Consider the following 12,431-nt stretch of genomic DNA (forward strand, 5'->3'; position numbering starts at 1 on the left):
TCGACGGCATCAAAAAACGCATCGCTGTATTTGTCGTGAGAGCTTGCGATGTCCGCTTCATCTCGCCAAGGCTTATAAAGAGATAACATGCTGTAATAAAACAGCTCAGGGTCAGTATTTAAGGAATAGTTGTGATGGTATATAACGGGTTCTTTCTTTCTCCGTTGAAGAGTTCGTATATATTTTCCATCTTCACTTTTGATCTTGATATACTTGTCTTCGTCTTTCTTTTCAAACTTTTCAGGTTTCCCTATCGCTTTTTCGTACTTAGAGACAAAGTCGTAGAGCGTCATGCTTTCAAAATCCTTTGTTCGAGGCCTATTGGGATAAAAAACGTGTACCCAATCGTCAAAGAATAGATTAGTGCTGTCAGGCTTCTGATGCTGTAAGTCACTAAGGTTCCGCATTACCCTAGTCCTACGATCTGGAGTGGTGGATGGGAGCCACACAAAAGTCTCTGAGGATCTCCATAGTTCGCCACTGTTTTGAAGGATCCTGTCAGCTGCTTCATGTGCCCCCATCTCACGAGATTTGAGAAGCTGGAACGCAAACTTGGAAAGATTCTGATACGATGTTTTGGACAGATCTTTCAAGTCTGCTTCATCAATGTCTACAACACTCGTTTCTCCCTTTGTTATGTATTTGGTAACATACTGCGTGATCGAGTGACTGTCTTCCGCAAGGAATTGAATGTCCATATTACCTTTCCAGAGAAAGGATAATATTGGGTTATAGTCATTTATCCTTCTTTCTTCTTCACTTCTTGGCAAATCATACAATCGTTGCTTCATCTGCTTTGTTTTTCTTCCAATCACACTCGAGAGAACATCATGAAGGATGAATTTCTGTGATTTTGGTCTTGGGAACCCAAATCTACAGGCGACTTGCGTTTTTGAACTAGTTTTGTTGGTCTTTGAAGGATTTTTGGTCTTTTTAAATGTTCTTAAGCAATACGGTCTACACGAATGATTTTGGTAGCTACCCACTACATCAAACAATGTTGCTTCATTCACTGGATCAGGGAGTTTGCAAGTGATGTGTTTTTGGATGAAGCTTGCAACCTCCGCATCAGAACTTTTGCCGATCAGGGGACTTTTATCAATCCAAATAAATGTGTGAAAGTGAATAGTACCTCGAGATTGATATTCATGTCTCACAAAGTATGACTTGACTTTCCCCAAAGGTTCTGCATCAATTATAAACTTTAAAAGAGCATCAAACTTTTTGTGGATGTAAGTTGATGTCAATACAGGGTCCTTATTCAGCAAAGCAGAAGGAGACAGGTCATCTATATTAGGTATGTCACTGTTGACATCTTTTAAATGTTGAATTAGGTCTTCCCAGTCGTACTCATTGGGGCTAAATGTGGCGAAAAAGGTTGGGGGACCAAACTTTTCGATTTGCGCTTTAAGTTTTGCGCGGGCACTTTCCCAATAAGCTTGTGTGTTCGGAACCAACCTCAATACTTTGTTTATCCTTTTCAATAATGCTGGATCTTTCATTTTGATTTTGTTGAGCAAAGTCGCCGCATCTAGGTGTCCCATGCCTTGTACATTTTTTAGCGTGGCGAAGATGCTAGAACGGATTTTTCTACGCTCATTCTCACCTGCTAAGTGAAACAAATGCTGTAGATTTCTTCGAGTTGGCCCATTGCTGGACATCAGTCTACACTTTTCGTATTGCAAGGGCTTCGCTTCTTCGCCTCTAAAACCCTTCCTTCCACCAACACCCCAGCTGAAGATCTCAGGAAAAGCCAGCAGGTCCAGCTTTGTGTCTGTCAGATCTACAGGATCATCATCTAATCTCAACAATCTGTATAGATCATCCATTAACTCAGGATTATCGTCGAGGATATCCATACCAGTGACAGTGAATTCTTCGATTAAGTTCTTGTAGTCTTCCTCAGTCATCTCTTCCATCATTTTCTTAGGCCCCTTTTTATCTCCATTATCTGATTTCACGTCCTCGAAGAAAATATTTGGACTTGAATACTCCTCTGCTGCTGAAGAAATCTTGGCAGATGAACCTGAAGCTGATGTCATATCAGAGGAATCATCACTACTTTCTGTTCCGCCTCCAATTAGGTCGAGTGAATTCTCGCACTTGAAGCAGCACCCATGTAAAAGTGAGTTTGCCAATCGCTCAGAGTAGAAAACGTCTAAACTTTGGAGTACACTGGGATCACAGTCTTCAAGATTTACGGGTTGATTCTCGGGTGACGGCTTCTTGTACTTCGCGAGTCTTTTAAAGGCTGCTATAGTTGCTTTGAGATGTTTCTTGCAATGTTGACAATGGATGGACTTGACTAAAGCGGTGCCAATATGGCGAAGAATATGGTCGCTATAGAACATGTTTTTGGATCTTAAAGTGGACCTTTCTTTAGCAGAAATATTTTCAGGGAAGTTCTCCGTGAGAAGCCTAGTTTCTTCTTTATCTTTCAAGCCGATAACCTCAGAACATTTCATTTCCTCAGCAGGTAACTCCAAATCCTCGAACCTCTTATCGAGGATATCCTGGCAGAGGGAAATATGGTGATCACACTTTATGCACATACCATCTCTACGTGACTCATTATCATTAGCATTTGCATATAGCCCCTGTACTTCACAGTACGAGTCATACAAAGCTGTAGACCTTTTTTGTATTTTGAGTGTTAGAGATCGCGAGGGTTTCGTAAAGTGTGATATGCCTTTGCTTGACTTTTTCTCAACGTCCTCGTAGCATCCGTCACATAACTGCCTTTCCTCTTTCATAGAATCTAACAGGGACAAAGTTTTTACTTTTGTGCTATAAAAGAATTTTGCTCCCCAGCTTGCTCTCAATTGATGGCTATTCGAAACCGTTTTTAAGCTGCCTTTTGTGTTACGCCTGGCTTTCTTCTTGAGGGGATTTTTAGAGACTTTATTTAGGACACAGAAGGAGCACTTGTTGGTTTTGATCGAGTCATCTTCTGCAAGCAATGCTGATCTCATCTTTGAAAACGACGTTAGGATCGCTTGGATGTGTAGCAGCTGGTAGCCTAGTGTGTTCTTTCCCAATCGCAACAGATTAATGACTCTATCTCTGTAATTTTTGACATCTTGATGGCAACGAACGCAGAGGGAACCATTGCTGTTTAGCATCCTAGCCATATGCACCACACATTTTAGCGCAATCAACTTCCTCCTGCTGTTACTACTAGAGACATTTTTTATCCGGGCCATTTCTTCATTGCTGACTGTTGCAGAAAACTTCCATAAATTCTTATAGGAGGGATCTTCTTCGTCAAGACTCAATTCCATATCTTTAAAGTCGACACTAGTCACGCTCTTGAACGGTTTTATATGACAATTACCGCCCTTATCTATGCTCTCATTCTCATTGAAACTAATTTCACTGTCAATTGATTGGCGTGGTTCCTCATCAACACTGATTTCACTATCCATGTCTGTTGAGTCATTGGGTAATTTAGCTGATTTTGTGAATGTACTACGAAGTGAAAATATGGAGCTATTGCTTGAATTATCATCGTTGCTGCCGCTTTCCATTTCACATAAATTGTCAAGATATTCGTCATTTATATCGGCAACATCTTCTTTCTTTTCCGCAGGTAGCATTTCAGGCAATGACATGTCCATGTCTTCAGACGTGTAACTGTTCTTATGGCAAGCTCTCTTAGTAGACGGTTTGATACTCGAACCAGCGCTAGAAGTAGCAGAGGATGAATCGGAGGGATCTTGAGCTTTCTTATTGTCAGAGCAATCAAAGCTATCAAAGAAGTCCCTTGGAATCGCTCCTTCTCCATCTTCAATATCACTATCAACCTCACACATCATGTCAAGAATCTCACCCTTTGTTGGAACGTTTATTTTTTCATAAAGAGGGTTGTTCTTCACGAGCCATTTTATTGCCTTAATGACTTTGTCCACATTAATCAAAGATTGCCAAACTTTCCTGTTTTTGTTTGGCAGACCATGAAGGACAATAAAATTCTTTGGATTCAACAGTCCATGAGGCACTCCTCCCGCTAATTGCTCAACGTTCGCCTGTATTGGGACCGGGATGTGGACACTAAATCCTTTGACTGCCGCCATTTTTTCATTGTTCGGCCGATTTCCAACACTTGGTCCCAGCTTCAAAAACGTTTGGAACATTGAAATTTGTCGAATGAACATACACTCAAACTGGGACAAATCAGCTATTTCCATGGGAACGATCCCTTCGTTCATCCCGTTCCTCACTGATATCCTTGGAACTTCCCCTTTGTCCATTTTAGTGTGACAGTAGTTGCAAATTCTTTTGCCCACCAACGTGTCAACATAAACACCTCCCATTTTAAGCCATTCATCTGACTGCAGAAAGTGGAGAAGAAGCATGTATTCTGAGTTGACGATGTTCACCTTCTTCCATCGAGATGTTATGGTTTTGCATTTCTTAGGATTATCCTCGGTCAGCCTTTGACAAGAAATGCAAGGCACTGTATGGTTGGCGTTGACTGTAGTCAGGAATTCTAAATATTGTTTAGGAAAGTTGTCTTCCATATACTGCTCATTAATGATTTGTGGCGGTCTCTCAACCTTGAATATTTTTTCTGCAATCAGGGGTTCGTATTGCATTAGTTTAATCAAATACTCGATATCCCCTGTTGCAGTTGCCGTATCCAAGTCGCACACAAATTGGTCGGCTGTTTTCATTTCGTTCACAGTCTTATAGATAGATCGAGCATTTTTGGAGTGGACACTCAATTTTCTCAGCAGAACTAAGTCACTTGAGCACTTGTTCTTCGCCTCCCTCCTTAAACAGCTTTCAGGGTGATTACGCTGCTCGACTATCAAGCTGTAGATTTCATTTGCTTTGACATTGCCACACTTGTTTGACTCTTGAACGAAGGTTCTGGAATTTCTCACTTCTAAATTTTTACATCTTGCCAAGAAGTCTTTGAAGCGAGTTACCTCAAAACCCCCAGCAGGAATGCAGTCGGCAGTACATTTTTCACTTTTTCTCGTTTCCTCTCTGCTCTTCTTTGAAGCCTTGTTGTACCGAAATGTGAATGGCTCCCTACTGAAAAAGCTGTATAGAGGAAAGTAAGGTTCCGTACCTTTTCTGTGACATTTATAGCCAAGGATGCTGTCATGGCGCTTCTCTTCAGATGTGTCCAACTTTTCTTTGTTGAGAAGCTGCTCCGATGTCAAGTTCAACTTATGACAACGGCCATATAAAACTTTGATCCACAGATCACGGCTGTTCAAAATCCTCCTCTGGAGCTGTGATGCGACAAAATTCTTTTTGTAATGGTCGGTTTTTCCTTTAAAATTGAGAGATGGGTACCATTTTTTAATGATGCTGTTGGTTAATTGATCATTCAAATGCTCCATCATCAATCGCATAACGGCATTTTTCCATGTAAGCCTGCTCTTTGACCTCATGAACGTTTTTGATTTGAATGTTCCTCTTTTTGAAACATATGGTAGGTTAGGGAGGAAGACACTTTTTCTGAATCCCTTGATCTTCTCCTTGTGTAACAGGAATTGCAATTTTTTATTGTTGCGGGTCGTGTGCGTCTTTATCTGTTTCATGGCCTGCTTCCTTTTCAAGCAATAATCTATGTCATCGTCAAAATCTTCCCCAAATTCTTCAAACAATCTGCTTCGGCGATACCGAGTTCTTCTAGACTGCGATAATTTTTCTTTCTTTGAATCTTCATAATCCTTCCGTTTTTGCCTGGTTTCTGGTTTTTGCCTAACAATTCGAAGTTTTTCCTTCATTCGATCGTTCACATGTGGGACTGATTTATATTTCTTAGCTGCTTTATGAAGTGCAGATCTGCCGGCGGGAGAAGAGTAGTACCTACTTTGTGCTTTGTTTAGTGAAGATCTGCCGCCGGGAGAAGAGTAGTACCTACTTTGTGCAGATCTGCCGGCGGGAGAAGAGTAGTACCTACTTTGTGCTTTGTTTAGTGAAGATCTGCCGCCGGGAGAATTGAAGTACCTACTTTGTGCAGATCTGCCGCCGGGAGAAGAGAAGTACCTACTTTGCGCTTTGTTTAGCGCAGATCTGCCACCGGGAGAAGAGTGGTAGCGAATGTTTCTTAATGCACGCTTCATTTTTCTTAGTAGATATTTTTCACTTTCTTTAGGATCTTGCTCTTCATTCATTAGGGATTCTTCATCCATTGTCATTCCATCATCTGAAGGAGAGCTCTGTCTTTGACTTTCCTTAACATCTTGCTTCTCATTCATTAAGTATTCTACATTCATTGTTATTCCATCATCTGAAGGAGAACTTTGTCTTTCACTTTCCCTTTCGAAAGGCTGATCATCTCTCTGATTATCTTTGAATGAAGAATTCCTGCTGCTTTCGAGACTGTCTTCTTTGGGCAAATCTGAAATACAATGTACAGAATTTGTTCACATGAACTGCATAAAGAATATAATCGTTATTATTATTACGATTATAACAAACAGGCTGGTGAAAAGATTTGGTGCGAGTCTCAAATATATTCACATTCTCGGGATTTAAAATAATAAAGTACCGACGCGTACATGTAGTAAGATATTTTGGCCTAACATACGACAGCTGTGCAGCGAGGCTAGCTATTCGCGCAGAAACTTATAAAATTCAACTAGCAATGTGATTGATAGCACCCACATGATCTAATCTATTTTTAATGACTTTGTTTACCTTCTAATCGCAAAGTATTAGATAAAGGCTAAATATCGTTACATGGAGGATTTACGTTCATATTGAGACTGTGAAATATGTAATAATTGACCGGATATTATAATTTAAGCTCAAACAATATGCGTACGTAATTATTACAAAATACGTACAGTGCGTACTTTTTGGCCAATGTGTTGATTATTTTTGTGTTTAGAAGTGGCATGTATTTCGAAAATGTGCAATGAAAATAACATTTCAAAGTGAAAGAAGGGAAATTAGAATTAACAAATTGTGGAATATTTTTTGACGTTTATGATTGCATCATGCACGTTAAACTATAATATTTCTAATTAAAGCTGAAAAGTGCGGCTGTAGATTGAAAATAATAACTAAAACAAGTCGAGTAGTCTCGAAGGTTACGAAAGCCTTCTAATGTCAGACATTGAGGATCATAATACTAAATTATCAATAAGACCTGTGGACAGAAAGCTGCTCTATCAAAAAATCACCACATTGTAAAAGTAATTATATCCTCAACTTATAAACACAACTCTTATAACATTTTCTTACCTTTTTTGTGTACGGAAGACTCAGAAGTTTGCTTTTTATATTTCCTTCCTATTCGTTTTCTCTTCGAATTTCTCTTGAAACTCTTTGTGAATTGTTTGTCTGTTCCTCCTCCACTAATGTCTTTGATGATTTCGCACTGGGAATGAAGTATAAGAAACCTCAAAATGAACCAAGTTGTCGTATATAAGAAGTTGGTCATGCAAATAATTATAATTATGAAATTTAAATAAATTCACGACTAGACTTACTTTAGCTGCTTTCTTTCTTCTTTTTGCAGTCCTTTTTTCATGTTTTTCTTTTTCTTCGATAGATATTGATCTTTGTATAATTTCTATTTCGTCAAACTGCTTTAGTAACTGTATCTCTAACTGTAAAGCCTTAGCCTGCAAATTGTTCTTCATGTAATTCGTTACAATATCGATGTTTAAGTACCTTTTGATATATTTCAATCGCTACACATCGTATAATAATTTATTTCTTTTGGAAGGAGTGCCAATTAGTCTGCATTGAATGCGCATAAAAAAGATTTAATCAAAAACATCAAAATATTTCAAAAAATGAATTTTACAAACTTTTCGTTTTTCTTCTTTCTTTTTGTTTCGCTGAGCTTTTGTTTTTCTAATGGGTTTCTTTTTTGATGCGACAGCTTCATCCCCTGTTGTCCTATTTTCGTATGAATGACATTCTTCCTGCAATTTTGTACAATATTATAATTAATGTAAATATTATGTTAATATAACATATATTTGAAACAATTTTCTTCTGCGGGACAAATAATTATGTTGTATTGGTAAAGTGTAAATTTTATGCGACCTAAAATGAATTTACGCTGCACAATTATACAGCTAAATAAAACGAAAATGTCAGATAATTAATTACAAGTCAGAGACAAACAGTTATGGATGCAAATAATTATAATCTTACATTTTTTGAATTGTTGCACAGCTGTTCTCGTAGGCTTAGTCTTTCGAATCCGTTGTGTAAATTAATTCCAAATGATAGGGATTCTGTTCTGCATTGTCCATGTTTGTTTTTACTCACCTTAGCTTTATAGGCCTGCCAATGCTTATCGTAATTGTATAGAAAGTAAAAATTAATTGATTGTAATTATCATTAATTTTAAGAAACTAATCGTACTTTGATAAGCTTTTTTTATATTAAAGTTAAGTTACAAACTTTTTGTTTTTTTTCTTTCTCCTTGAATCTCTGAGCTTGTGTTGTTTTACATTTACTGTTTTTCTGTTTCAGTACAAGAACTCCAACCCCGGTTGTCGTCTTATCAGATAAGTACTCGTTTTCCTGTAATTTTCATCGACTTAAAAAAGCTTTGTCTAATAATCTAAATCAACTCGAGAGTGACACTATTACTAATCTATTTTTTGTTTTAGTCTACAGCAACCTGAATTTAATAAAAAAGGATCCAATAAAATGGGGTAATCATTGAATGAACAGTTTTACTCACCCTTTGGACATGACAATTTTCTGGAGCTTCAGAGGATGCCAACCCATAAATGAGCGTTGGATTTGAGACAACTTGACTCCAAAGTTCCTGTAAAACATGCTTTTTTGAAACGTCTTAAAATACCTTTTCGGGAAATAAAATAATTATCAACAATACAGCCAATTAACCGTGCAACAATATGATAAAATAATTGTGATTATGTCATTAAAAACCTGATTATGGGGTTTAGGTGCAAGTTCAGCTTTGATAAGTGGCGGAAACTCGTTTTCATAATTTTCAAGTATGTTTTCATTTTCAATCCCCTGAAAAATTATTGTAATTAAACGGGTGTCACCTTTTTGAAAAAGTCTTAACTGATTTAGACAAAGAGGTTGTAATAATTCAATTAATAATCAATATCACTGTCCATATTCTGAAAATTCAGGAGCTTCTAATATATTTTTACGATGAAATATGGATACAGCAACACCATCAGGATAGTTTCAATAACACTACGGTATTTCTATAATTTTAAAATTCAAAGAAGCTTAACATCTGCAATGTATTTCAATTACATTTACACAAGACCAAAATATATACAAAGATTTATATCTTATAACTATGGTCCCTTAAATTTACGATAACTTATAAAATGAAAATCTATATAGTTGAGAGTTTACTCACCCAGCCTAAAACCACTGGAGTTTGTACTAGACAGCTTACACAGCTGCACTGCTCTCCATTATTTGTAATACTATGCGTAATGAATTCCGTTACTCTCTAGCATTGGAAATAGAATGTTGTATTATCAACTGCTATGCGTGAGTCTTGAGTATTACGCAAGACTCAATGACTCAATGAGTACACATAGACACAAACTTTGAACAAAATGTTTAAAAAACTACAATTATTATAAATATCCCTATATAATAAATGTCTGCTATGAAAATAAATACGATGCAGTATTCTGTCGATATGATTATAATTGGACATACCTCGATTTTTATTCTCTCTGACAAGGCCGTTATAAGTTGAGCTCTGGGTCCTGACATGTCAGCTATTGCACGATGCAAATGTTATCCACTACATAAAATAGATTATTGGTTACTGAAAACCTCCTATCTTTATATATTTAACAGTATACGGATGAGAAAAGAGGACAAATCCTTATGTGATTTTACCGAATATTACGTTAACGGACATCATAAAATTCCAGAATAACTTTTTTCAATATCACAAAAAAAGATGATCAAGGAAGCCGAAGAAAATGATGCCATAATGCGATTTAGCCAGAACTAGTACTTTATATGTAATAACTTGTTTCAGTTGATCCAATGATATCATTTAGAGCTAAGCCACTCTCCAGTCGAGCTATAAAGTTTTTCTAAAAGTGCAAGGGCCCCCGATAATTGAAACCAACTTATAAAACATACATTTCTGAACACTGATTCCGTATCACCAAACAGGACACAGGTTTAAAATGCTGTCTCGATCACGTGACATGATCACCGTATGAAATAATTTATTTGGAAAACTGAAAATAACTGACGCAAAGACTAAAATAATCAAATCAATTAAATGAAATATAATGTTATAAGGGTCGCAAGAAAGCTTCAATAATATGATTTTGTTTCACATTTCTGCCACGTATAAGAGGCAGACAAAGAAGGTGCCCGGTGTATGCGAAGCCGTGAAATTATTTTTGACTTTGACAGACACAAGGCCAAAAAATCATTACTTACAAGTAAAGGGAAAATGAGCAAACTAAGTATTTCAAAGCTTTTATAACAAAGGACACAACTTGAAAATTTTTTTGTGACACTGAGGCGAGAGGTGGGTTTTTATACTTTATGCTACGTAGTCTGCTAACAATCTGGTAGAGCTTTTACGTCACAATCGCGTCACAATCGCGTAATTATATTACGACATTATAAAATTTTGGTCCTGTATCCTCACCATATATGGTTCCTCAGAACCCTTGCTGTTACGTAATTCGTACTAAAAAAATTAACACCACAGTTCCTATGGTTTCATTTTACAAGTTTAACAAAGACAACCCACGAGAATTCAACACTAACAGGTTATCTCTGACGTAGGTGAGAATTGTCGGAAGTATTTTGTAAGTCGATAAGCAAAGGAATTCAATTTGTTCAAACCATGAACGTCACAGTTTTTGAAAGCGTGAACTCGACATTCTAGTTTTGGTTATCAATTAGCGTTTCCACCAGTTTCCAGTAACAGATTTCTGTCAAAAAGCCTTTGCCTACTATACCCATAATTATTGATTATGAGTTTTGGTAAACGATCATCTCTTTTTGTTCAATGTCAAGGTCAACTGATAACTTAATTAATGAGTTATAAGTTAATAATTATAAGGATGCAATTTCAACGGTTTAAAATTGCCTTAAAACATTTCCTTGTGTTTGAGGTAGCATATCTATCGATCATTGACTGAATATGTCAATTTAAATTCTTTCAAGTTGGTATCAAATTCATATAATATATTGTTTTACTGTTGTGGGAAAGCAGAATATATTCAAAATCACGAATAAGCAAAATTCTCACCTTTCGCACGTGCAAACTTTGAGCGGACGTTGCGTGCGTATACAATATTGAATCACCGTAAATTTTTGCAGAGTGGTATTTAATATATAGTTTGATAAGCATGCAAAGTTTCAGAAGATTTCAAAAAGAACTTGAATCACAACGGGACTCCAAAGTTGATAAAAATCGTGAAAATCAAAATGTTTAGTGATTTTAGCTATTTTAAATCAATTTGGGCGTGACCCCACGTGTGCAACTTTTCGATTTTCAACTTTAAAACTAGCCTATAACACAATTTAGACCTTTAGGAAGCAAAATTGAGCTCCACAATCCAAGGGATGGCCCAACACCAGAGAATACTAATTCACAACTTTTGTGTTTTTATAAAATTGTTCTTCAAAAAAGCACTAACTTCAATAGCAAATATCTTTATGAAGGAGCAAGGTAAGGAAACTTTTCCGGTAGATTTTCAGAATGCTTGAACAATTATTTAAGATGAATTTGTCCTCAGATTTTGAATAAAATTACTCCTTAATGGTTTAAAATCGATTTGAAAAGTTGTTACTTTGTCAAAAAACAAGTTTTAAAAACACTTAATTTGATGACGTCATCAAGTGATTATGATGACGTTAAATTATTTTTCAATATAATGAAAACTGAAGTATAAACGATTATCTTCAAGACTTGTGGTTCAAAATGACTGTATCTTTTATACTTTTGAATCTACGGACACTTAAATGTAGGCTACAATTGACTGCCAATTGACTGCCAAAGCGTCTATATTATATCATATATATATATGCTTCACGACAATCTGTTGTAAAACAGGGGTTCCAGAAAACCCACTTCCCGATACTCCTGAAACATGAAATTTTTTTTACTGTCGATTTGGACGAGGTCTAGACGCCCTGCAAAGTTTCAGATCTCTAACTCAATTTTAACATGGTTTTTAAGGCACCTGAATATGGCGATTTTGGGTTTTTTACCTAATTTCGTATAACATGCTGGCGCGTATTTTGCGCAAATTTCTTAAGAACCTCCACACAACTATTTTTTATTCCTGTCATCTTTAACATCGAATTACAATGGGGGTAAACAGTAAGGGGGGTAAATAGTAAAGGGGGTAAATAGTAAAGGGGGTAAATAGTAAAGGGGGTAAATAGTAAAGGGGGTAAATAGTAAAGGGGGTAAATAGTAAAGGGGGTAAATAGTAAAGGGGGTAAATAGTAAAAGGGGT

At 36.7% G+C, this 12,431-nt stretch overlaps 1 protein-coding gene across 1 annotated transcript; it reads right to left on the bottom strand.

Moving 5' to 3' along the window:
- Positions 1–5,878: 5,878 nt before the first annotated feature.
- On the bottom strand, positions 5,879–10,096 carry LOC134811259 (uncharacterized). Its single transcript, XM_063818031.1, has 8 exons — positions 9,646–10,096; positions 9,335–9,430; positions 8,884–8,973; positions 8,672–8,758; positions 8,386–8,508; positions 8,134–8,265; positions 7,782–7,898; positions 5,879–7,592 (listed from the first exon to the last, which is right to left on the bottom strand). The coding sequence occupies exons 1-8, from the start codon at positions 9,700–9,702 to the stop codon at positions 7,323–7,325; spliced, it is 972 nt and encodes a 323-aa protein (XP_063674101.1). The 5' UTR covers positions 9,703–10,096; the 3' UTR covers positions 5,879–7,322.
- Between the last annotated feature and the right edge of the window lie 2,335 nt (positions 10,097–12,431).

This window comes from Bolinopsis microptera, chromosome 2 (assembly GCF_026151205.1).
Source record: "Bolinopsis microptera isolate Bmic1 chromosome 2, MBARI_Bmic_1.0, whole genome shotgun sequence".
NCBI lineage: Eukaryota > Metazoa > Ctenophora > Tentaculata > Lobata > Bolinopsidae > Bolinopsis > Bolinopsis microptera.